At 37.6% G+C, this 27,733-nt stretch overlaps 2 protein-coding genes and 1 long non-coding RNA gene across 3 annotated transcripts in view; all 3 read right to left on the bottom strand.

Annotated features, from left to right (window-relative positions):
• Positions 1 to 533: 533 nt before the first annotated feature.
• LOC121429823 lies at positions 534 to 6,009 on the bottom strand. Its single transcript, XM_041627064.1, has 7 exons — positions 5,798 to 6,009; positions 5,110 to 5,199; positions 4,352 to 4,537; positions 3,716 to 3,869; positions 3,094 to 3,192; positions 2,186 to 2,383; positions 534 to 1,514 (listed from the first exon to the last, which is right to left on the bottom strand). Exons 1-7 carry the CDS (start codon positions 5,909 to 5,911, stop codon positions 1,150 to 1,152), a joined length of 1,206 nt encoding a protein of 401 aa, XP_041482998.1. The 5' UTR covers positions 5,912 to 6,009; the 3' UTR covers positions 534 to 1,149.
• Positions 6,010 to 7,389: 1,380 nt separating this feature from the next.
• Positions 7,390 to 10,838, bottom strand: LOC121430375. Its single transcript, XR_005972023.1, has 3 exons — positions 10,718 to 10,838; positions 8,564 to 8,711; positions 7,390 to 7,616 (listed from the first exon to the last, which is right to left on the bottom strand). It is a non-coding gene; the product is annotated as an uncharacterized LOC121430375 (long non-coding RNA).
• A 503-nt stretch (positions 10,839 to 11,341) lies between these two features.
• LOC121429650 (folylpolyglutamate synthase, mitochondrial-like) overlaps positions 11,342 to 27,733 on the bottom strand; it is a 49,553-nt gene continuing 33,161 nt past the window's right edge. Inside the window, exons 8-12 of the mRNA XM_041626792.1 lie at positions 16,961 to 17,123; positions 15,609 to 15,707; positions 14,469 to 14,695; positions 13,801 to 13,870; positions 11,342 to 12,719 (exon numbers count right to left, since the gene is read on the bottom strand). Coding sequence (XP_041482726.1) covers positions 12,373 to 12,719; positions 13,801 to 13,870; positions 14,469 to 14,695; positions 15,609 to 15,707; positions 16,961 to 17,123 — 906 coding nt within the window. The 3' untranslated portion in view covers positions 11,342 to 12,372. The remainder of the gene's footprint in view (positions 12,720 to 13,800; positions 13,871 to 14,468; positions 14,696 to 15,608; positions 15,708 to 16,960; positions 17,124 to 27,733) is intronic.

Below are 27,733 nucleotides of genomic sequence, written 5' to 3'. Positions count from 1 at the left end.
GTGGGTCATGGCATGGTGGGGCACCAGCAAAAATGTTAAGGCACTTAGATGGCGTGCGAAGCGCGCTCAATTGCCAGTTATACTGACCCAATAGAGATATTTTATGGACTGTCCCATGGAACGGATATGTATCTCACTGATCAAATAATGCGAGCGCGAAGCGCGAGCTGAAAAGTTTTGATATTCAGACCTAAAAAAGGACATTATAAGCAAATGTTTTTAATCATGACACGTAAGCCTACCTCTCTCACAAAACAATGCGAGAGCAAAGCGCGAGCTGAAATTTTTTTTGCATATACTGACACCCCCAAAAAAGAAGACATTTTTTTAGGAATTCATGAAGAGCATACATATCACACCATAGTCATCTAAAGTCTTGCAAGCACTTGCTGATTTTACTATAGAATTACACATAACCCATGAAACATTTTTTGTTGTCAATTCAATCATGAACATGATACATATCTCACTAAACAAATATTGAAGAGGGGCATTCTGAGGCTTGTTTGTAGGAATTCACTAAGAGTCGTATTTCACCGACCAAATGATGCGATTACGATACATGTCTCACGAATCAAATCTTGATATAATAAACAATAATTTCTTATTCCCCCTTTACGTATCTCTTTCTTTCTCATTCTTTTCCCCTTATTTTTTAGCCAGCCGATATTGCATTCATCTAATCATGTATGATCCTGTTGATGGTTTTGCGTTTTAATGCGTCCATATTGAAATTCAATCAATTTCTTAAAACCCCTTGATTTTCGCTCCAGCATGGCGGACGACGGATTCAAGAACATGGAAAATGTATTGTCAAACGCCCTTCATAACAAATCAAAACAAAGAAGACTTTGCCGAAAAGTGGTGAATCAAATCAACAGTTTCTTCCTGGACTCTGGGCAAACGACATAATTCGCAATTTTTCGTCAGCTCCGAAACGTAGGACGAAACTGGTGTTCCGGTTCAGCAATTTTTGACAAAGACCTACCAGCGGTTCTTTGTCATTTGACGGGCATTGTTAATACATTTACTGTGTTCTTGAATCCATCCCGTTGCGGTTGCGAAAACTCTCTATTGTAGGCCCATGGTTACCATGTTGTCTCCCAAGCTAATGGTGCACGCCCATAGTCTGATGTTAATACTTCCGTGTTAGTCCATCTCACCGGTGTAGTAGTAGCAGTAGTGTATCTTATGATCGCTGTCCTCACCGGTGTTATAAGGTGTACTTCCACCAACGTAGTCCCTAAGCACCACGCGATCGTCCTCCCCGTCCCACCGGAAGAACTCCTCGTTAACACTCATCCCAAACACCTGTTGGCACGTCGAAGCTTTCTGGTAAAGGAAGAAGTTGTCGTCGGTCGGGAGGAAGACTTCGGTCGAGGCTGAACCGTCTTCACGACAGCAGAAGTACATCAGAGTGTCGCGATCGTACTCGCCCTCGGGGAGCTCACCCGTAGCTCGGTTGGAATTGAGGACGTCGCTGTCATCCCAGAGGACCCAGCCTTCGTCAAAACCTGTCGAATAAAAGTTACTGAATGCCAAGGTACTGAGATCGGATTTCACATCTTTAAATGAAAAGCTGAGTTTCTAAGCGAACCTAACAACACTACATACGCCATAATTCTTCAAAAGCAAAAACATGGCCTATTCCTTACTCTTCAAGAAGATAATACTCTTTTCTTAGCGTAATAATAGTACTAGTTATACACAAATCCAAGAGAACCGATGTTCCCCCTGCGAGAACACATTGGCTACCCTCCTCCAATAACCACACCTTTATAACCAAACCACCTTTCCATTCAAATGAACAGTTGATGTCACAGGTCTAGCTTGCAGGTCATGTCTCATCAAACTGTGTGACGATTTTTCAAGCCATACTTCTCCAACACCAAGTTCTCCGTAAGAACTTGAAAATAAGCCAATTCTTTTCAAACGAGTAAGCAACCATGGTAAGAGCTTTCACCGGACGGCCCCTCGGCACCCTTCTTCAGTTTTCAGGATGCAGCACTCTCACAGAGGCCTCTCCCAACCATGAAGAACCCCATGGTAAAAAAAACTCTCACCTGAGAGGCATCCGGCACTCTTCTCCAGGATGCAGTATCCATGTTAACCGCCACTCTCAAATACACACAACCCCATTCTAAATTCCCATTAAACTAATCATGATGATGGAAAGAACTCTCACCTGAGGGACACTCGGCGCCCTTCTTCAGGATGCAGTATTCTCCCTGAGGCCACTCCCAGTCGTAGTCATCCTCTGCAGGTACGGTCTTGGAACAGAAGTTCTGCTCGACGTTGTAGAAGTGGTAAGGACCCTCCAGATGGCATGGGTCGGACCAGTAGTTGTTGGGTAAGTACTTCTCGGTGTCCTGGAAGCGTGAGCCTGTAACCAAGGACACATCAAAGGGGAACCACCGATAGAGGCATTCTGCTTAAAACGTTGATAGGCATAGCTACGACTAATATAAATTGTATAAATTGTAGTGGTTGTTTCATCTTTTTCCTGGTTTGCAAACTTGACCACAATCAGTGGTTCCGGAATATTCTGGCAAAACTAAGCCTTTCGGATTGTACATCAACAGTTGTTTGATAAATAGTTCACCTAGTTCCCGGGGAGGTTTTTAGCAACAGTTAAGGTCATATAGGAAAAGCAATGATGAATCATTTTTATCAAGATCTGATGACCAAACAAGTCAAAGATTACAGGATTGTTATTCGGAAAAGCCGACAATTCTCAAGAAACCCTCTCAGATATTCAAAATAAATAGCAGTCGTAATTTGATCGGTAAAAAGCTAATAATTCTCAAGGAACCCTATCTGATATTCAGAATGAACAACAGTCGTACTTGGTCATTGCCATTATTGAGAAGATCTCGTAATTTGGGACCCAGTTGTACACAGGTGGGTGATGGATTGCAAATATCAAAACAAACAATTTTGATTTGTTCCTGGTTAGTATCTTTAACAAAATGTTAATCTCCATTCAAAAAATGATCTTGATTCGCCAATGCTATATATTAGTACATGCAAGCTTTATGTTTCGGAGCCCTAATGCGACGAAGGTCAAGCAGATTTTAAGAAAAGTATCATTACCTGTTCTCCAGTAGAAATGTGCGACGGGGCATCCAACCTTAGGCATGGGAAGGGTGTAGGTACCATATGGCCACGTCAAGGGAACCTGTATCACAGGGTCTGAAATATTGAAGGATGTTTTAATACGATATCATTGCTAATGGCATTGGATTTAGAGATTAACTCTCTGACCACTGAATTATGTATTCCCCTATATTAAGACCACCCTGCTCCAGCGGGCAAAGGGTTAACCCGTTGATTACCTAATTCAGGTGGCGTCAGTTTCGTTTTGTCTGCAGGCGCAATCCCTGATCGATTAAGCTTTGATTAAAAAAAAGTGGGTCCCACATAAGACTAGCACAATTACAACGTGCTGTTTCGGGGCATTCAGTACAAAAGTATTTGTAGGCTGCGCATGCGCACCCCTTTATCATGTTTATAACCCGAGTAAAGGGTTTGCACAGCAGACTAAGCTTTGTTGGTATGAATATTTCATTTGATAGTCTGACACGATGAAATAATTTGACAATAAAGCCGATTGTAAAGATGATGTTTATCTGACGATACCGACTTTAAAAATTATATTCAACTACATTACTATGACAGAGATAGTAAATTGTAATAGAATTGATGAATTTGTCACCCTTTGCCATTTGAGCGTTGTTCCGACCGGCGAACTGTTCTAGTGCACGTCTGATGTTACTGCGTACCCCCGCCATCCGGGTTTTGAAAGTGACGTCACAAAGTCCATCTGTTACGTATTCATCCAACAGCTGCCAAAAGACATCTGTAAAGATCTATGAGGATAGTTTAAAAAAAAAGGGATGGTAACCGGGAACATTGATTTCCAAACGTCAAGTTCTGCATTAAGCATGTTACCAACTGTGGCACCCATTTCAATACCTTGCATATTCAATTGTCAAATAATTGTCCTGAAAATCATTTGAAAGAAGCCGTCTCATACCCCAACCATTCCGACAGGATTTTAAGCCATTGTGAAGCTAGCATCTCGTAAATCATTTAGATATGAAAATGGGAATTAATTGTTATCAGAGGAGTTTCATTGTATTAGAACCCCATCCCAAGTAAAATCTGTACCAGCCAAAAGAGAATGAATAAAATAAATAAAATAGATAACCAAAAGTCCAAATAATAAAAAGACATAAATGAGTAGATAAATATGAACAGATAACAATGAGTAGATTATGAGTATTATTTTAAAACCTAGATTCGAAATCTTATCCGTCGAATTTGAAATATTCTAAATTCAAAAGCCTACCTCATGAATGCCTATGACCTTGATACGGATTGGTTCCGGTCGGTCATATCCTCCGATGCGAAGCGTCTCCGAGTGCTCTCCGAAGAAATCCGGGCTATCGAGCTTTGACGAGATTGCACCAATGTCTACAACCACAGAACTGGAATATCCCATGTAACCGCCGCCAGACTTGAGCGCTTCCGGATACTACGTGTAGAAAGTTATTCATATTCAATATATACATACAGTGCTTCCCAGAACAAAGCAAACCGGAACTTCCGATTTCTTTCTACAAACTTAGCAAAATGATCAATATTTTAATTGCATTACCACAAAATTAAGATTTTGGTATATTATGAAAACATCAGGGTTTAGGGAATAGTTAACGGGATGATTTCCGTGCTCAATCGTTCCTGAAAAAAGAAAGATGCCGATCTGTTCGAGTCGGTTCCATGACATTTGCTCTGGCGGCAATTGCTCCGCTCTTAATTCCACACACTAATCGAAGGACCAACTTCAACCCTGGGTTTAACACTACACCCTACCACAAAGCTCACCCTAAACCTAACATAAAATACTATAACAACCCTAACCCTACGTCTCAGACGACATTAAGCCAGGTGCAACTGTCGCAGGACCAAATGACGTGTCGCCGTTCGGATCACGCAAGGGTTTTCGAGAAAAAAACACCGCACAAGAACAGAATACAAGGTTTTCACGACTGTCCAAGAGTAACTGACTGAGGCTTAGCCAAATTCTATCTACAAATGATTGTTTACCTTTTTACTAATGTGCTTTACAAAATCGGTGTCAGATGACCTGAATCGCTTAATAACCTTCGTACCGACCTCAACGTCGACGACCACACCCTGTAATGAACAAAAACAAAACATACATAATCGAGAGACACGGGGGCCATTTCGTCATCAATTATCGTCCGACAAGTTGGCAGGTCTGACAGCTATCCTTGATTTCGATTGACTGTTACTATGGTAACTGTCCTTTCATGAAATCCAACCCTGTAATTCAAGGTTGAAATTTATAAAACGATGTGACCAGAGACAACAGCCACGTGTAGGGGGCGAAAATTGTATGCAGGCTCCGCAGAACTCGCGGGGGCTGAAGCCTCAACCCCTTCCCACTTTTCTTCATCACTGTGTACAAAAACGTAAAAACTGCCATCTGATAGTGATTTTTTGGCATGCTCACCCCCCATCTCCCCCATTTTCAAAACCTCTCCGCGATGCCTGGACCTTGGGTACCTAAAATGCTTATTTCCAACAAAAGAGCAAAATCCAGGAAAAGTGCAGTAAACATGTGGCATGACATAATAAGAACCCCACAAAAACAAACATGTCTTGAGTCGGCCTCATGTCTCGATCGACTTTTGGCTCTAAATTCGATCGTTGCCCTAAAAATCACACAACTTCTTAATCAGAAAAAAAAATGTGAGAATGATTGACTCACAGTTCCCCATTTATGCAAGAACGACCTGTAATCCGCCACTTTGAAGTAGGCTGGTAGTGCGCATGCGTCGATGACAAACGATCTTGAGAGAGGATATCTGTCAGCTTCAGCCATCGCGTTCTTGTATCGTGCCTCGCCATGGCTGCAAATGGATTCTTCTTCGAAGTAAACGAAGTTCTTTTTCTCGCCTCTCTCTAGAATAGATTGATAACCTTCAAAATGAAAAAGAAAAAAAGAGATGAGAATGCAATGAATCACTGATTCAGCACCGTTACATCAAGGGGCGCCGCCAAAGAATTTTGATGGGGTGGAAGAGACCTAACAAGAAGGCATCATTTTTTTTTACTAACAATTCAATAATATTGGCATTATTAGAGTGACACAATCAAGACCTCTCTTTTTATATTCCATCTTTTTCACTTGCTCTCTAGATTCTTATCTCTTTTCCTTTCCCTCTTTTTTAACTACTTGAAATATCATGAGGGGCTATAGTCACCACCCCCAAGACCTGGGGTCCATCTTACAAAGAGTTGCGATTGATCTGAACTATCGCAACTATGGAAAGCCAGCAACGTCAACACCTGAAATACATGTTTGTCCAAAATAATTACTAGAAATGATGTTTGTCCATACATTGATATTCATTACACTTTCATAAATATTCAATTACAGGAATTGAGCAACAGGACGCTAATATTGCGAAAAGTTTAAAGTGCGTTTTCAAAGAAGTAGAAGATTCGAAAAACACGTCCGCTCTTTGAAAACTGGAAACCGGCGAACAATCTTCTGAGCTCAATTTCTGTTGATATTGACATTAATGAGATAAACATGAATAACTAAATTAAAACCGTTTGTTTGGGAAAACTTGGTAAACGTCAATCACGATTTTACTCTAAAAAAACATTATAATAGTTTAATATCTTATGAAGATTTCAAATTGTTGAAGGCTTGGATAATAATCAGATAATGAACAAATTCTATAAAATAACATAACCTCTGGGAGGTAGAAACTATCAAATTGATCTTTCCATTATGGATACATTATCATATTGCAGAAAGTATGTATGTTCTTTGAATTTTCATGAATAGCTCAATAAATGGCTCAATAACAATTTATTCTATTAAGCGCTCAATAAATTTCACATAAACCATTGCATTGTTTAAACTGGAAAGAACTGGCTTTTTACCAGTTTATTCTACTCCAGTCCAAGAAAGGGGACTGGGGATCGAAGCAATGTTTATATAACTCTTATTATGCTTTATGGAAGGATGAGTATTCCATTGTTTCCACAGTTTAAGAAGTGAATCGAACCTGTTCCAAGATAAAGTTTCCTAAGACTTTGAGAATCGTCTCCACATTTAATATTTATTTTCTTTCATTTCAGGCATATTGATCTAAAACAGAATCATAAATGAGTGGATTGTTTTTATCTCTTAATCAATCCGTATCACACATAATGTTCACTAGGGCTATGCCCGAATCCGACTAATATTAATAAATTGTCTTTTGTTATGTATAAATGAAGCTCTCAGTTGAAAACTACCATACAAATTAGTTCCATGCAAGGCCTTACTGGTCGAGTCTTACCGTCTAGCTCAACATCATTCTCCAGCTTTTCCTGGTATGTTCTTGTATTGTGGAACACGTGACTGTCCTGTGTGCAGCTGTCACGTGGTGTAACAATCACCTGATCAGGTATCTGATATCGGCCGTCCAATGAGAGCTCACCGTTGCCATACGTCATGTCTAGAATCCGCCTTGTCATTAACAGTCCTGGGTCGACTTCACCGTTTGTGACGTCACCGCCATCCGGGTTGCCTTTCGTAAAATGTATGTAGACATGTCATGATGTCGAGTCATAACAAAAATTAATGACCAGCTTTAAAGTTAAAGAAATGGTTAGAAATATTGCCCGGTATAATGTGATATCGTAACGATAGTGCCCCCAAGAACCCGGTCACTTCTAACCAATCAGGATCGAGAGATGGCCGACATAATAATGCTGAAAGCCTGTAATAGTGTGTCAGTCAATTAATTGAGGGAATTGCCAAACCCATCCCCCTAAACACATTAAGTTTAAAGTTTAGCAATATTTTGTGAAAACAGTCGTCATGAATATTCATTAGGTGCGGATGATGATGTGACATCCTCACCTTCCGTTTTCTTATGTTATTACAGAAAATCATATTTTTTTCATTATTTCATACTTGTGTGAATAATATGTCTCCCTTATGAAGACATAAGCTGCTTGCAGCAATAAATATCTAAAGCACTAGATCAGTTGTCGATCCAATTTTTCTAGTTCTTTAGCAAAAAAAATGAATAAACCTAATTTCATATAATAAAAACAACAAGTGGGGATGTGACATCATCACCCCACCTAATGAATATTCATGACGACTTTTTTCACAAAATATTGCTAAACTTTGAAATTCAATAACTTTGTTGTCACCGATTTTATGAAATTTTCAGCATTTTCTCAATTCATTAAGCTATAGATACGCTCAGCCCGGACCATCCCTTTAACGAAAGAGAATGACCAGTTAGATTTCTTCAAACAAGATTATCATGATTATGAGCAATATACCTTTAAGATACCTTTAAAAAGAGCAGGCTTGACATTGTACCCCCATCTCCCCCTTTCACCATCTCATCCCTTTCCTTGCTCACTACCCACTCCCTTTTTTGTATGTCTCTCACTGTCTCCATCCTCTCTCTTTCTCTTCCTCACCCATTTCTCCCTATCCATGTCTTCATCACTTTACCTGAGAGTATGTTATAGCCAACACCAAGAAAGTTGATAATGCTAGGAGACAAGTCGAGGCTCACATCATCAATAGGAAGCGATGACGTCACAATGAAGAAGCATGCTGCCAAACTGGCAAACAATGAGCCAGTCGTTGCCATGGATATCTAGAGGTATATCGTTTGAACAAACTGCAGTTTTATTCAGAGTAATCAATCAGTTATTGAAATATTGGTTATTTATGGAAATATAGGACAGACTGAGACAATTAAAACGAAGACAATCAATATTTGCTTCGCTTCACTCTCAAAGTGATGTTATATAATTATTATAACAATCATTTTTGTATTGATGCGTAATATCATCGTTTGTTTGACTCAGTTACTTGCAACGGCAAAATTAGGCCCATTATTATTTAAGAACTTGCAAATTATAGGCTATGCATTTAGTGGCCTCTCCAATATCACAAGATATACATCTAAATGTTTCTTGAATTTATATAATATATATAATTCTCATTTATTATTATTTGCTACGCAACTGTTACGCAATTCTTAGTTACTCTCGCATTTCCTCAAGACTGAATGATAATAAAACATGACATCAATGCATTCAAGTTTCTGAAAAAAAGAAATACATTTTCGTTATTTTCTTAAATATTCACCCTTGGCCTTTGCACTCTGCAACGGCAACAGGTGTACTGAAAGCGCTTATCTTTCCAGAAGCCAAACCGCGAGTTGATGATTTTAATCCGTTTAAATTCTGATTAGACCCTCTCAGTTACTAAGGTCATTTTGATCAAACAAATGACGTTTATTGAACTGAATCACAAGTTATTACATTTGGGGGGATTTTTTTTCTTTTGCCTGTGACGGTATTATACAGAACTATTTAATTATTTATAATTAGTTGTCAATTTATATGTATGTTTTGTCAATTCCAATTTCGAGATAAAAATGTAATAGAAATGTTTTTTTGTGTGTGTGTGTGTCCGGATGCACTATTACATTTGATCATGCTGAAATAAGGAAAGAAATTTTTTATTATTATTTTTAAAACAATTTTTTGAAACAATGATGTCCTGGACCTTTGGCGCTTCCCTTTTACTGATGATGATGTGGAGGATGAGAATAATGGGTGATTCCAAGTACGGTGTTGACCTTTTGGTGTTGGTGTTAGGTCAATTTTTACACGATTATAACGCCAAACTTAAAATGAAGATGGTCCAGAAAAGTAACTAACTAGTTGTTGAGGTGTCGTGAATGTGATCTGGATCAGTTTTGCAAACTATGAAGAAGTTTTGGAGCCAGGGGAAGCAATCCAAATTTCAACACCAACACCAAGGCCAACACCGGACTTGAAATCACCCAATGAATCATGGTGACAAAAATGATGATGAGTCCATGGTGATCATGGTGATGACAATGATGGTGATGGGGATGATGATGATGATAATAATAATACACTGTTTAAAAATGAATTGCTAATTTAGCACTTACAGTGCTTGTACTACGAGTGCTGATTTTCTAGTTTAAATTTGAAAATCAGCACTCGTAGTACAGTCACTATACAAGCACTGTAAGTGCTAAATTAGCACTTACTAAATTAGCACTTACTGTTTACAGTGTAATAATAATGATACTACTACTACTACTAATAATAATAATGTTTAATTTACCCAGGGTAGCCACTTCAGTTAGAAAACTGCTCTACCAGGGGCCCTTCATAACATAATAATGTTATTATTACCCTTCTCCAATCTAATTGCTGAGCGCCAAGCAAGAAGGCAGAAGGTCCCATTTTTATAAGTATTTGGTATGACTCGGCCGGGAATCGAACCCACGACTTCCGGCTCATGAGGCGGACGCTCTACCACTGAGCCACCATGACCGATTAGAATGATTAGGTTGAAGATAATGATGTAGTTGATTATGATGATGTTAATAACAGTGATGTTTATAGTGATGATTTCTTTTTTGTTACGATGATGTATGTGGTACTGATGATGTTTTGATGATGATGATGATTACGATGATGATTTGGTGGTGTTTATGATGATGATGCCAATGGGGTGATGGTTGTAATATTATTTTCGCCATTCGCTTTAATTATTATTGCCCATCTCCCGAAAGAAAACAGATTCTAACCAAATTAAATAACAAAATTTACTTACCTAAAATAAAAGCGAATGAAATAATGCGTGCTATGACCATCCAGAGTACTCCACTACTGCAGATAGATGCAACGAATGACTCGCTTCATCATGATATATTAAGGATATCATCTGGCCTTCCTTTTATCTGTTATTAACGGATTAAATTCAATCTTCGCGGAACTTTACATCCGGATTAATAAAATAAGCCGTATGAAATAGAATGTGCAACCTTCATGACCTTAGTTCTCATGAATTTTCTGCCACAATCACACTCCAGACCGATCAAGGTCCAATATGTCAAATTTTCCATTGCTCGGTTTGCAGTCAGTTTTGTTGGTGTGGCGGGAGAATTTCTTTGTGTTCAGTTCTCTCTCTCTCTCTCTTTCTCTCTCTCACACACACCCACACCCACCCACCAACACACCCTCACCCATTGCTCCCTCACGCAGTCCCAAAGACATCCTTCCAAGCACACCCACAACCACAACCACCCCAACACACTTGTAATTTGAAAATCGGGGACTCATTTATCATTAATCGTCAAAGTGGGGACGTGTGTGTGTGTGTGGCCTCATACTTCCAAAATTTGAATTACTCCACGTACTCGACTCATTTACAGACAAAACATGAGCATAATCAGACAACTGGGGACGCTTCCTACCCCTACACACACAACGTGAGTTTAATTGACCGATGGGGATCTTTTTTTAATAGAAATCATGCGTTTACTATATAAGACAGTTCGAAATGAGATGAGTCACCGGGGACGTCCCCAGTTGATGTATAAAACGTAAAAAGACTGGTCGCAAGAATTAACTAATTACAAAATCGCACTTAGATACACACACACCTACATGTATTCATATTAATGATATTGATAAACATATAATGGCGCATCAACCAAAGTTCGTTTATTCTATATTTAATGATTATTGTCAAAAGAAATTTTATAATTTCAAACTTGCTAATTAGAAACAAGAATAATATTTCTTTAGGAAGAAAATGTAAGAGTTTGAGAAATTAAACCATGCTGGGGATTTCAAATACAGCACTAAAACGTCAATATGCTGTAATGTTTTTTCTTGTCTATTTTTATTTAAGTTGATTTGATTTGTCTTGATTTTATTTTACCAGTTCGTTTAAATTTAATTTCATTTTATTCTCTTTTATCCAATTTCCAGCAAGATACATGAGCAATAGTCAATACAACATCAATTATCAATGAAATATTCAGCTTCAATATTCAATGTAAATAATAACGCAAATGATCAATACAACATAATGCAAAGTACAATAATGTAGGAGTGAAAAGCGCGAAACACGGAACTCTAATACCTTCAGATTCCCAAGATAAATATGATTATGATTCACCTCCACCAAGACGCAGTTCAACATAATGGATCAAATACTCTACACACAATAATCGCATATTCAATTTCTGTATCAAAACGGCAGATATTGCTGGCACTTTAAATCCAACAGCTTTAACCCGATATAGAAATGTCATCTTTTTTTCATTTTAGATTAAATAATCGATGTTTACTGCATGTTTATATGTAACTTGTTTTGAAACTCTACAGGCACTGTGTCTCGAAAGAAATTGTTAAAATGAAAAAGGAATTTGAAGAAAAAAAGTACCTCTGATTGAGGAAATAAAAAAAAATCCAACACAGTCACACTCCGTTCTTAGAATCAAGGACAGCCTCAGGTTGGAATATTTTGATGATGCTACCAACTATAGGAATACATCCAGTCACCAGCACCTGGATGTGGTTCCCGCCATCGAAATGATCGTCTGACTTCGGCGCCAGCGATTCCAGACGCGAAGGGGTATCGTCTATGCCGCCCACAAGCCATTGAAGAGCCGTTGACGTCGACGGGAATTCCTTGATGATAGGCGTCTCCTGATTGGTCGGAGCTCTCGATGCACGAACGTTCTCAAAAATCGTTCGAGTTTGGTGAGAGAAGAGAAGCTCTTCTTTGGGCGTGCGTTGGTATGCCGGGTTGTAAAAGCGCGTGGCTAATAAGGGAAATATACAGTAAAAAAGAATACAGTTAATTAAAAATTGTTTAAAAAATAAGAATACAAAAAAAGATTTTGCATTGAATATTGATTATTACAAGAAAGTGCATTTACTGTTTTCTTTGTCGAGCACACTTTGGATGAATAGTGCGTTACAACAAATGATGCGAATTACGATGTGCATAGTTGGGAATGGCTCTCGAAAGACAATCTTCGTTTTTTCCTAGAAGCACACTTTCTCGGAAATATCTTTTCGAAGAAAATAAAAGTACTCGGTCACTTTCTTTAGGTCTTAGAGAGTTGTGGTGATCAGTAATACTCTGTTATGTCAATAAATATAAATTTTTGCGTGGACTAATGAATGTCAGAAGCGGATCTAGAGGGGGGTTGGGGGTTGCAATCCCCCCCCGAAAAAAAAAAAATCCGGGGACTTTTTTTTAATCTTATCTTTTATTTTAAACTTGTAATTTTATTTCAGTGAAAAGCTGTTCACAATAAAAGTATTAGGCTAACAGTGCTTATTCCAAGGTCCCCAATTCTTTGTATCTGTGTTGCTAACTGGCCTTACATTGCAGGAACATGCAACTTAATTTTCATGGGGGTTAATTTGGCAACGACCTCTATACCAAAAATAGTGGTGTTTTAGATGCAAGAAAACGCCATTTTCACACACAGATTTTCAAAAATTTTCCCTACTGTGGGAGGGGGGACACCCCCCTCCCACACCCCCCCTCGCTCGCTCCGCTCGCTTGAACTCGGTCGCTTAGCTCCCTCGCATACCACCCCAACCCTTTATAAAAAGCTGGATCCGCCCCTGAATGTCTAGCTAGCTCTCGGCAATTTCTTGATGTTCTGGGAATTTCTAGGACAAGACAAGACGCCACTCTCCCATACACATACCCACTATACAGTTTAGAAATTCGACTTTACTGTGCATGACTGTGAGAAGAACGAAACGTAAAGGACAAAAGATACCAGGTCATCATGGGCTACTGACAACCCCCCCCCCCCAAAAAAAAAAAAGAAAATTGAAAAAAAATCACAATCTGTTATTAAATAGTATTATCACAGTACTCACTATGTGCTTCGTCAAGTTCGCCAAATCTTGTCCAACTCGGAGAAAACAGAGCTGCGTCAAAATCAATTCCCTGTGAGCATAGAAGACATAAAGCGACACCATGAGTTCTCATTAAACTTACCGTTCTTTTGTGTTCGACTTAATTGCTATAATGTAAATACATACTTATAATATGAACATCTTACCGTATCTTTTTGACAAATGGTATGGCTTGGGTGTGTGGTTAAGCTTGTATATGTCACATGGGCCCAAATTTAGTTAGCATAAATGAAAACTAGTCTTTCCCAAATGAGATGAGATGATGACTAAGTCGTAACTAAGCCACAAGGTTAGTAGATGGAATAGATGTACGTTCGACGAGACCCAGACGTGCAGACATTTGGGTGTAGACCTAGCGGTGGCTATGCACCTTTTCAAAGGCCCCAACGGTGCTGTCTCCCCCTCCCCCTTACACCTACTTAAAAAGATCGTAGGTAGGACTGCAGGCTGCAGGTAATTACGTTCTGAATGTATCAACCGTGTACGATGTATATAAATATGAAATATAAATTTACTTCATTAATTATTTAACGTGATATGAATTTGAAATGAAAAAGAATTGTTCTTTCAGTTCGTATTCAACTTCAGCATGTTTTTTTCGAAAAACAACGATCAAAGTGTATCATTACCAAAAGCTGAGTAAGAATCTCAGGTGAATGTTGTTTGGGCCTCATGGAAAACATAAGGACACGGGTTACACGTCCATTGATCCCTTCCCTCTCAGTGTCAGCTTTAGACAAATACCATTTAGCACAGGAAGCCATGCTTTTGACCGTGTGAGCTACATCGCAGTAGAGAGTGATCTGATTACCTCGGATGATATGGCATCTACCGCTTAAGGAGCATCGCTTGAGAGCTGCATAAGTGCGAAAACACAATCATATTTCATGTTAATTTGTTGATTTTTATGACAATGAACTCAAATTTTATTCCATAACTGTAGCAAAATCACAATAAGTTGATTGGCCACATAGCATGAATAGAGAGAAATGATAAAATGATGGGATCGAAGATTGCACCCAATCACATTCAAGGAAATCACCCCCCCCAAAAAAAAAGTACGTCGCATTCCCCTATATCTACAATCCATAACCCATTGTCCGGTGGTTCCCATATACTGTAATGGACACTGTGCTTTAGTGCGCACTCTATGACCTTATGCAGCATAGGTATATTTCACAATGGCCATTTCCGTACTGGATTTGAAAAGATTATACCAAATGACTACAGAGGCAATGACGGTTTTTCTTTTTTTTTTGCATTTTGGCTCAACCTAACTTTGGTCAATAACAATGATTGACAGGGGTGACGTGGCCGGATGGTCTAAGGCGCCTGACTATACATGGAAAGTCCGATGTTCGAACCCTGGCCGCGGCACCTATGCCCGCGAACAAGGCAATTATTGGCAATGCGCTTTTATCCTACATTCAAATAAATTGAATTACTATACCGGTACGCATTCTTGGTAGCTAGGTGTGTACACCCAGATTGGCGGATGTACTCATTAAAATGTGTATTTGTGCGAAGTTATATTCAGAATTAAAGAAATGCATTGACTCATTGACTTTCATTATTCATTAATATTTCGCATTCTCCTACATGGACTTTCCAAGATATTGTGAGCAATGCGCTCCTGTAGAACATTTCCTAATATGTCAATAGCGAGAGGTGCCGAATAAGATCAAGAAACATATCAACATACCAAGAAAAAGAAATACCGCCCCCTCGCGCCAAAAATATATGTTGTAGAATATCAGAGGAGTACTAACCTTTCTTGAACTGGTCAGGTAAGCTGAAAGGCCTTGCGAAAGGTATGTCTAGTATTGCACCTCCGTTATCCTCAATGGATATCTTTGACTGCTTAGTAGCTAGATAAAGAAACAACAGATGACATAACAAACAGACAAACGGACAAAATACACAAATCTATTCCAATTTTACAAGCAAAATACGCATTGCCAAATGGTTGGTAGTATGTGTCCGTTCTCTTTAAGTAGGTCAACTTATGGGCTAATTTCAATAGATTTAAAGTTAACAGATTCGTCGAGTTTATCTCTACCACCTATGACATTTCTCTTGGTTGGCTTGGAATTATAAGGATATTCTTCTCTTCCAAGATGTTATTGAGATGGTTAATAATATTGTTTGCATGTTTGTAAACACATCTATGTGGATATAGATGAGACGCTAAAATGACTTCATGATTGTTAATTTCTTCTGTCTATGTTTTTTTTCTCTATATCCATGTTTTGATTTCTCGTTTTATTCATTTATATTCATTAATGGCATAACAATGTTTTAAATAAATGTCATTCTTTTGTGCAGAAAAGAAACCATGAGTAACTTCTGAATCACGTACCCGGGCCACGAGTGTCGCAATTTCGTACTCTAAAAAACTGCACGAAACCTCAAGTATAGAACGTCATCAAATATTAATATTTCGTTGAGAATGTTTCTTGTAACAATAATTATTGCAAAAAAATGTGAAAGGGTAGAGTGTCTCATTGAGCCCATACATATTTTATGGCTAAGGAACCTGTATTGTGTACAAAATAAACTGAACAGTATATTGTAAACAATATTTCTTTTTGTATTTGAAATTTTTTGCGGTATTTTTGTAAATAAAGTACATGTATGTTTAAAGGCGACCGCACACCTTACAATTGGTCTGCGACCCGATTTCAGAATAAAATCTAGTAGAATTTAATGCTAATATTGAGACTTTGAATATCTTTCTGTGTAATTTTCTAAATCATCATACGAATACCTATGTTCAAATCTGTGACAATGCTCTCATCCTTCTTATAATAAAAGCGAATCTAATATCTAGTCGTAATGACGTCATAGCAGTCGTACGATTGGCTACGATTTGAAACTTATTTGGGCTTTACTCCAAGTTAAAGGCTTACAATCTTTCAAAATGGTTATATTAGTATTATTTCAATTAATTTTAAACTCAAATGAAATGATGTTCCATTCACATTTTCAGAAAATGAGCAAACTGCCATTGTTTCAAACTCGGATGGCGAACAGTCGTAAGGCGTGCAGTGGCCTTAAAAGATGGTAGTCTTTTTATTATATATCTCATTGCGTGGCTTTGAACTATGTAAGATCATTATACCATTGAATGAAAATCGACCGGGGTCTTCTTCTTCAATCCAATGTCGGGCTAACTGTATAGCAATACTGGCGTTAATGAGCTGGTGATCGCCCTCCGGTCCGACCTCGACGGGAGATCCACCAAAGTCGTGCTCGGTCAGCGGTGGACAGATCTCCAAAATTGCCTGAGGAAAACACACTTTGGAGTAATTTATGTCATAATATAAATCATATAAGCTTGGTTCCCAAATGATTATAAATAAACCATCTAAACAAAGGCACAATTAATCCAGTTGTTACACATGGCAAAGGAACTAGGTATACTTGAGCTGTATGGTGATTAGGTAATTTGGACCAACAAGAACCATTTTGTTAACAAACTCTGCTATTGGAGACGGATAAAGGGCCTATCTGAGCCCCAATCCCTCATTTCTACGGTTAGAGGGGTACAGTATGTTGCCCTCAAACAAGTGCATGAGTGAGAAGCTCACGCTTACACTAACCGTCTTACCTCAAATTGCACTTTACAGAAAGTGTTTATTATGTTCCACTGGAGTGGTACCAGTCACTATGAACACGAGCAGGAATTGCTCTCGTTTTACTCTCAATAAAACGAGAGCCACTTCTCCCGAAAAAGTGTCTCATTTTGAAATATTTTTAACGGATTTTCATCTCAAAATTTTCGAGAGAAAAGTTAGTTTTTATGATCCTCTCGAAGGCCACACCTAGAATTTAATGGCCGTTTGGCCCTGAATGGCCCAAGCGAATCACTTCGCTGATGGGATTTACGATCCTACAGGGAGTATCCGTTCCCTCTCGATCGTGGCCACTAGTGCGCTTAATCTCAGTCCCAGGCTTTCATGAAATTTAAAAAAAAGTGCAGGCTTATGCAGTGAACTGTACATAAAAACCGATATAAAAAAATTATTAGAATAAGTTTGAAATTGAAAAGAGCTTTTGATAGACGGTGTTCTGCAGCATCCTTTGGCAGTATCACGTTTGTGTTGTTTTATACTTCTGCGGATCTGAAAGGCCCAGAATTTTGTGGCACCGTCGAACAGGAAAGAAAATTGTGCTGTTAGATAGTGGCTGTTCTCATATCTGAAATTTACTAGGAAAACTCTTCATCATAATTGTCTTCGAATAGTATCATATCACAGCATGACTTCAATAATATTTCATGAATTTGTAAATGTTATAACTTTATCACATTTTAAATCAATAACTGTTCTGTGCTATTTTCCACAGATCCCTGTAGAAAGCGTAATGGCAAAAAAGGGTTAAAAGTTACAGTTGATTTTTCTTCAGTTCTTGTAAATTGAAAAAATAGATGCAAAAAAAAATACAAAGTATACCCAAGTATATTTTTGCTTTGTAAAGTACATACTGCATGCATTCATCGCATCTGTGGCTGAACAATCATTATTCGCAGCGAATAAAAAAAATAAAGGAAACATTAGCTCAGACAACACCCTAAAGAATTATTACTCCCAGTTTTCACCTATTCGTTTTATTTTCAATTTTAAACAAAGTCAACAAAGTTAATGAGCGTACAGATGCAAATCATCGTGTTATAGCAAAGCAAACTCAATACAATAATCTCATATCGACATTTTCATAAGATAAACTAAACAATTCTGAAATTAGGCATATATGACATATTGAATGAATGCGTTTAAAATGAGATCAACAGCAAAGGAGCGAGAGGCTTATAACACTCAAAATGAACGCAAATATAAAACGGACGAAATTTTTTAGCAGATGGCCATGGATAAATGGAGTGGGGCTTCAATAAAAGAGAGAAAATGATACAACAGAAGAAGGAAACAACAATAATGGAGGCATCTAATCAAGGGGGCACGATCAAGCTACAAGCTAGTTCTATTGACAGGAAGCATTGGGGCGTAGTGAGTATAAACGGGCGTAGTGAGTATAAACGGGTCCTACGTAAATGTTGTAAGAGTTCTTTGCAGGCAGGCGACACTTTTTCTCAAAATAAATTGTTAAAGGGATGATCCAGACTGGAGATATTTATATCTTGAAAAATAAAGTAAAATTCACAAAGCAAAATGCTGAAAATTTCATCAAAATCGGATAACAATAACGAAGTTATTGAATTTTAAAGATTTGCATTATTCCAGTGAAACAGTTCTAGGCATGTCTTTATAACATTCGGTAAGCTGATGATGTCATATCCCCACTTCTTCTTTTGAATTTTATTATATGAAATCAGGTTTATTCAAAAATTTTCTAACATGAACTAAAACAATTGGATGGACAACCGATTAAATTCATTACATGTAGTTATTTACTGCCGCAACTTATTTTATCATAAATGAGAGACATGCATCATTTACACATGCATGGAAAAATGAAACACTTATGATCTCATGTAATAACACAAGGAAAAGGGAAAGTGGGGATGTGACATCATCGGCCACCCCATGACGATGTGCATATAACTGTTTTCACAAAATATTGATAAACTTCAAAATTCAATAACTTCGTTATTTGTTATCCGATTTTGATGAAATATTCAGCATATTGCACTGAAAATTTCACTTTATTTAGTTAGATATAAATATTTTCAGCCCGGACCATTCCTTTAAGTAGGGTAATTCTTGGTGGTTATACCCGAGTATATATGGCAAGATTCGATCGATAAAGGATGTTTGAATAGAAGAGACTGTCTAGGGAATGTCTAAAATTAAACATACTTATAATCTGCAGAGGTTTCTTTTTGTAAAATCATGGTTCTATAGGATCCATGGTAAAAATTAATAATTCAACATTATGTTGCACTAATATTACGAATATTACGCGATGAGATTTGAGTAGAACTGACGATGAATATAGGTCAAATCCCAGGGTCAAATAATTTGTATGTGGGGGCGGGGTCCATTTGAGTGTGTGATTTGTGTGAGTGTGTTTATTACATATACACCAACATTTGTAAGTATGGAGGGACTATCCCCCCCCCCCTGAATATGGACAGGGGAATCCAGCGTTGATCATAAAATGTCGTGGTAGAAAGGGCAAAATAAATAAAACAGAATGGTGTAAAGGAGTTAGAGAAGCACTTTGTCCGCTATTCAACTTTCCCCTTTCAACTTGTCTGATTTTTCTTTTTCTTAAAGTCAAAACCGTTTGTATTTGGGTTGGATTCCCCTGAAATACTAGTAGGGTCCGTGATTAGCGACATCATCGGGCGCGTGCGACCTTCAACATGCCCACTTTAGATCAGATTCTACAAAAAAAAAACCAGGTAAAGATAAATCTCATCACGTGTAAGCCCTTTACGACATAGTCTGCTGTGCAAACCCTTACTCGAGTAAAGGGTCTGACTTGCAGCCTATATGCCTTGTGTGAAACAGAAAGTTTTGTATTTGCTAGTCTTTGCGTGGAGACACACCTGTTGATCAGTTTCAATCAGGGTCTGTGCCTGCAAACTATTTAGGTCATTGTGTGCAGGGGCGTAACAGGCGTCGTTGGTGGAGGGGGGGGGGGCAAAAATTTACCAGTCATATCATGGTATGAACGGGCAGTGGTTTAAAGGGGAAGTTCACCCTGACAAAAAGTTTATTGTAAAAATAGCAGAAAAAATGATAAAAAATATTGCCGAAGGTTTGAGAAAAAATCATCAAATAATTAAAAAGTTATTAGAATTTCAATTATTTGATGATTTTTTGTGACGTCATATGCGAGCAGCATTCCTACATAGCGAATGGTAAAAAATCAATGAAATGTCATTTTCTCAGAAAATTGAAAATGGTTTTCACTGTAACTTTTGTATATCAATAGACAAATCATTTCACACCCGATCATGAAAAGAAAACAAAATTAAGTCATCATGAACCATACAAAATTTGAAATTCATACATTTTATATTATATAACACATGGGGCAGCTGCTCGTTTATGACGTCACAAATCCAAAATTGTGAAATCTAATAACTTTCTTATACTCTTTAACGGATTTTCCTCAAACCTTCACCAATATTTTTTACTATTTTTACAACAAAGTTTTCTTCAGGGTGAACTTCCCCTTTAATGAGGCAAAATTTTTGAGGGGGTCAGATATGGCGTATCGGAAAGAAATTATCTTTAAAAAAAAGTTGCGATGGAGCAAAGCGAGCAAACAAAAAAGATCAAATTTTGTGATAGATTTTGACATAATATTCAGAAAATAAAATATCATACTTCACCCTTATCTCTTTCCTTTTTTGGTCTTGGCACTCGCATAAGATGGCTATGGTTATATATACAGTAGGCCTATATATTCTTAATGGATTCCTAAACTGTATTCCTCAAATGTCTCTGTTTGGGGTCATACACGAAAATGTCAGGTCGCGCTTCGCGCTTGCATTATTTGTTTAGCTAAACAGGTACGTATCGTGATTACAAAAATTGCTGTAATGTCCCTTTTTAGGTCTGAATATCAAAACTTGAGATTGCGCATCACGCTCGCATTATTTGATGAGTGAGATACATATCCGTTCAATGGCACTGTCCCTAATAGGTCAGTCAAAGTAAATACCTGGAATTTTTGCCGGTCCCCCCCCCCCTTCAATGCCGCAACCCAAGGTATGCCAGTAAAGGAATATAACAATTTATGTGTAGCGTCTCCGGGAGAACTACTCTGTTACAATCATCCACTTCTCCAATATTTTATGTCTTTTTACACCATTATGTACATGTCCCTAGTTCCTGCTTTGTTATTTGTAGTTAATTTGCAAGTTTTCTTTTAAAGGCAATTTAAGGCATACCACCCGCGCACATACACCCATACGCACACCCAAACATAAAATATGATAACTGATCCACTTACCGTGCCGGATAAGTTTTCCTTTGGCAGGGCATTGCACTGTTTTTGCCTCTTTTGGCGGAACGTGGTTGGTATTATTCTCCATATTTCATTAGCTTCAGTACTTAGTAGTCACTGAATGCTGGACTGACCATATTTGCAGGGCAGTGGCTGCTGGCAGAGTGACCGATCGAAAGGGTGTGGATGGGCGTGGCACAATTTTTAATGTATGTGGTTGGAACATGGTCGGAATCACGAAAGCAATCTTGATATTTCTTTGGTTCAGTTCTGCTTTTGAATAACGGTGTACTGAGGGGAAAGTGTCCTTGACTTTTAAAGGCCAAGCCGATAACTATTTAGTCCAAGTGCTATATGGAGTAATTGGCTTGAAGCGGAAATGGAAGCCAATCTCCACTTACCGACTTTTAATATGCGTCGTGTAGAGAAATCCGACAGACAATTCTTCAATGTGTCCAATTATTATTGCACGATCCCAGTATTTGTATTTATACGTGTATAAAATATACACAAGATCACACAGATTACCAAAAAATAACTTGACTAGCACAAGCGGTATTTGGGATTTTTCTCTGAGTGAAATGACGGAGAAAAAGGGTAGTACGATAACTGGTATGTGAGATGAAGTGGATGAAGTTTGCTCCAAGTGAGATGATGGAAGTCCACATAATATAAAGCCTGGGGTATAAAGTAATTTGACGACGTTCTCAAAACACGTGTTTACGAAAGTAGGAAACCTTGAGAAGTGTGCCAGAAAAGAAAGTACATGTACATGGAATACTTTTCATCCCAAATGAGATGGAGAATGTAAACAAAGAGAGAGAGAGAGAGAGAGAGAGAGAGGGGTACCAATTCAGAGAATTTATGAGTCACAGGTGAGTGTGCGGTGTTTGAGAGTCACCACTTGTTGGCATGTTTATTGCTAAGGAGTGGAGGTAACCTGTATCCAAGGGTGATGTCCTCTCGAAGATGATGGGCAAATTTGAGAAATGGAAAGCGATAAGATTTTGAAAATACTACAGGCTTTTTAACCAACTGGTTAATATGGTGAGTGGATACATTGGCAACTAGACCATGTGGATAGTGGAAAGGCTGATGGTAAATCATAATTATGATAGACGAGTTGGCAATTGGCTTGAGACTAATTGAAAATAAAGAGCTATAATCTTCAATGCCAAAACTTTTATTCATCCGAGGAAAGCAAATGAAAAACCATGGTTTGTTATTGTAAGAACATGCAAAAAAACAGTGGGACATACTTATTTTTGCCTGTAATATACCTATATGTTCACACCTTTGTCAGCTCGTTCTACAAACGTCGCGGTCTCACGAGATCGCGCGGCCTCCTGATAGAAGCAACATCATAACATGTAGAATGATTTGATTCTATTTTCTACAATACTCGATCGTGTTGACTTATGTATACAAGGCAGTGATTATTGGGGTGCATTCATTTGCAGCCTGTATACATGCTGAGTATCCAATTAAGTAACTTAACGATGTTGCAGATGTATTCGGATGTTCATAAAGTGCTCCAAATGCAATTAAGGTTTCACTTCAAAATGTTTCTACCTGGTCACCACATTCCCTCGTAATAAAAGGGTGTCATTGACATTAAAACCCAATATCTTGCTTTATTCTGTATAATACATTTTTTTGCATTTAAGGGCTCTAAAATATGAGAATATCGCTCTTAAAAAAAACCTGAACGTACCAGTCCCATGAATCCCAGCCCCCCCCCCCCCTATCGTTAAATGCCCTAACACCCATTAGGGTGTTCTCAAGCATTTTGAAAGTTTGATTTTTTTTTCGTCTGTCGGTCGCTACGCTCCCTCGCATATTACAAATATTTTAATGGAGGGGGTGTACAGCTTCTTGGTCAGTATAAGGCTAGCAGCAATAGGTCATTTTCAGTGTAATGAGTAAACCAACGTCAAAATTTTCCCAACTAAGCGCCCCCCCCCTCACCAAATAAAAAAAAACACTTTCGTCTAGAATCGCGCCTGTTCATATTGTGTCTTATGGCTATGGAGAGGCATCAATTAGCACTTGAACGTCTTTCAATAAATGGAAATAAAATTATCCAAATGATGAAATGAGTGATTGATTTGTTTATTCTTATTAAGAAACATGTTCAAACAATAAACCTTTTATGACTCGGTAATGACATGGTAAATAATTGTTAGTCACAGCATAGAGCTATTGTCAAATCTGTAAAGATTGAAATATTGTAGATTTCAAACAATAAAACACAATAGAAGTGGTGAGTGAGGGTGAGGGACATCATCGATTTTGTCATTTGCATGTGACTAAATTGTGCATAGGCCCTATAACTATATTTTGTGAAAAATAAACGAAACTTTAAAATGTCCCCACTTTCTCATTCTACATCCGATTTTGATGTAATTGTCAGCATTATTCTTGTCTGATTTTTCTTTGATTCAAATTACACTATTTTTTAGGTGGACTAGACCTTTAAGTTGTTCCCAATGTATTGCTCTATGGTCACATCATGGACCCTATTACGTGGTAGGGTCCATGATGTAGGTAAACTATTCTCGACCTTAACCCTTAGCCTTTTTATGGGTACTTCAGAGGGAAAACAAAGGTGCCACTAGTCTGCTATGCAGACTCTGAATGGCTCGTGAGGTGGGATCTGCTACTGGTTTGCGAAGCAAACCAGCCTGAAAGGGCGAGCGAAGCGAGCCATTTCATCCATCTTCTGCAGCCTCAGTAGACCTAGTCTGCTGTGCAGACTCGTTGAATCAGCTGAGGTGCAGATGTGGGTCTGCATGTAGACTAAGGTGCCACCGTCTCGAAAGATGGGTGTGTTTGGACCGATCACCATGTATAGTAAAAGTTGTGAACATGATCATGATTTCAAATGAACAGTGAAACGCGAATAAGACCGGGGAATAAGAACCTTGTCTATTTGTTGCTCTGGGATATGAAGCTTCAAATGCCATGGCAGCTAATAATGAACACGGTCCCTTTGCACATGATAGAACAAACGTTTAATACACAGTCCTCTATATGGCTTTGTGTTTTTTTCTTTCTGTCCAAAGAATAAAACCTATATTCTTCTCTCTCTCCATATAAATTTTGGTTTCCATTAGTTCCCACACCTTTTTTCTACTCAGTTTTCCCCTATCTTGCCAGAAATTGTAAAGTATACACGATGTAAGGGTATGAAAAGTATTTTTTTCATTGCACATAAATACACAAAATTTCGGCTCTTCTGTTCGGAGCGGATTAACACTTCCGTCACTCCCCGAGTTCCAAAATACTATTTCTTCCGCTTTTCAGCAAGCAATTTTTGAGCAAAGTATCTGCTCACAGGGGCGGAGGCATTTAATTCGTGTCATGCTACATGAAAATGTATATGTGATGAAACTTTTTATATCGCTGCACATCCATCTCCTGTCTGTTTTGAATAGTGTTTTAATTATAGTTACAGAGGTTTCCATGCCTCGCCTGCATGGAAAAGTAAAAGTCCAGCATTTAGCTTGCATCATGCCGTTCATTATTATGTTGAGCTCTTTTTTTTCTTCGTAATCGAGTTATAAATTTATAGAAAATATCAAAACTATAGAGCAGGTTAGAGTTTCAGAGAAAGTTCTAAAATTCAGAGCTTCAACGCCTTTCGCGGGAAGGAGTATTTGCTCCCATTGCACATTTTACAGACAGATCAAGTGAAGATTATCTACATGAATTACAAAGATAACTGGATATTATGCAATTTGCATGACATCCATTAAAAGTTAATTTGCATATTTGAAACGGATTGAAATAGGAAACAATCAAAGTCGTGTAATTCCCTATCAGAACAACACATCACCGTGACACACTTCCAAACGTATAGGGTTTCTCAAATGTAAGATCTCGATAAATTCAGAGATTCAGTGATATACAGATCATGCAGATGGAGTTATTTTAATTATTGAACCGAAAGCCTTTTAAATGAATTCACATTTGTGAAAGGTGGGCCTGAATAGCAAACAGTTGTCAAACATTGTTGGTGGTTGGCAAGATATGATATATAGAAATGTTTCCCACAATCCTAAAATGTTTGGCAACATGCTGTCCACACAACAATAACTGGTTAAAACTTTTTTTTCAATTTTGTGTAGTTTTAAACCAATAATGTGTGCTTTGGGTGAACGACTGTGTTCATTTTTTTCTTTAATCCGTTTCAAATACGCAAATTAACTTTTAATGGATGTTATGCAAATTGTATACTATCCAGTTTATATCTCAGTGATTCATATAAATAATATTCACTTGATCTGTCTGTAAAATGTGCAAAGGGAGCAAATACTCCTTCCCGCGAATGGCGTTGAAGCTCTGAATTTTAGAACTTTTTCTGAAACTTTAACCTGCTCTAGTTTTGATATTCTTTATATAACTCGAGTACGAAGAAAAAAGAGCTCAACATGATTATGAAAGGCATATACATGCTGCAAGCTAGATGCGGGACTTTTACTTTTCCATGTACACTCTAAATTACAGGGATTTAAAATATTAAGTCCAGATGGACTGTAGTTAGGGACCAATCGATTTTTGGACTTAGTTTTAATCACAAAGACTTAAATTTAAATCTCAAATGATTTAAATTTAAATCTTTCGAGATTTAGAAATGAATCTTAAGGATTCAAACTAAATCCGGAATTCGATTGGTCCCTAACTACAGTCCATGTGGACTTATTTTAAATCCCTGTAATTTAGAGTGTAGGCGAGGCTTGGAAATAACCTCTATATAACTTGGTTAAAAAACTTCAGTGATATTCAAAACAGACAGGAGATGGATGTGTAGATCTCGATAAATTCAGAGATTCAGTCATACAGATGGTGTTATTTCAATTGAACGGAAAGCCTTTTAAATGAATTCAAATTTGCGAAAGGTGGGCCTGAATAGCAAACAGTCGGCAAACATTGTTGGTGGTTGGCAAGACATGTTATTCTAGAATGTTTCCCACACTCCTAAAATGTTTGGCAACACAACAACTGGTTAAAACTGTATTAAATATTGTGTAGTTTTGGGGTGAAAACTACAGTACCGTTGAAAACTATTGTTGGCCAATTGTGTGGACAGTTTGTTACCCAACATTTTACGAGCGTATTTTTAGTTATTATTACAAAAAATACAGTCTTATTCAAAAGAAGATATGGTTGATACTGCTGTATAATGGGGATATGGATCAAGATTATTAACTTTTATTCAAATTATAGCAATTTACAATTTCATTTGGGAAGTCTGTCAAACTTTGGATTGAATGCATGCATTTTACGTGTTTTAGAAGTGTATATACATGTGTGAACTTGTAAATTGAACGAAGGCACTAGTGAAGTATAATTAGACAAGGAAAAACATATTCGCTCTTTTACCAGTACATGCATAATTATAATGAAAAATGTATAGGCCTTTGACTTCAAACATCACAAAATGACCATATTTCAGAAGTTCTTATATATTGTATTCGGTCTTAAAAAGATGGAAAAGGAATACACTATAATATCATTGCATTATGGTATAAAGGCATATCACTTTCAATTTTATTCATACTGAATCAATGTTTAACCATAGAATGTGTAAAATTTCAAAACAGACATATTTGTTTAAAAATCAGTAAATGCAAATAAAATCATACAAATTATGAAATAATTTATTGATTTGTCTAATCAATAAGAATAACAAATCAACCTTGCACGATTTGTTTTTATCGAATAGCGAATACTTTGTTATAGAAGCTTGAGAAAGGTTTCTTACAGCTTTCTTATTTTTTTATTTATTTTCTTACAGCTTTCAAATAACCTCATTTTCATACAGGCCTGGATATGTTGCATGTAATTTCAGAGGAGCAAATTTAACGAAAACCCTGTTGAAATGACATTTGATTATATTGTTAAACGGGACAATCATACGGATCTTATCGAAAACAAGGAGAAAACATAAATATTACGTATGGCATAAAAT

This window comes from Lytechinus variegatus, chromosome 16 (genome assembly GCF_018143015.1).
Source record: "Lytechinus variegatus isolate NC3 chromosome 16, Lvar_3.0, whole genome shotgun sequence".
In the NCBI taxonomy this organism is placed as follows: domain Eukaryota; kingdom Metazoa; phylum Echinodermata; class Echinoidea; order Temnopleuroida; family Toxopneustidae; genus Lytechinus; species Lytechinus variegatus.
The sequence above is the reverse complement of the archived record's forward strand: the minus strand, read 5'-3'. Positions and strand labels throughout refer to the sequence as shown.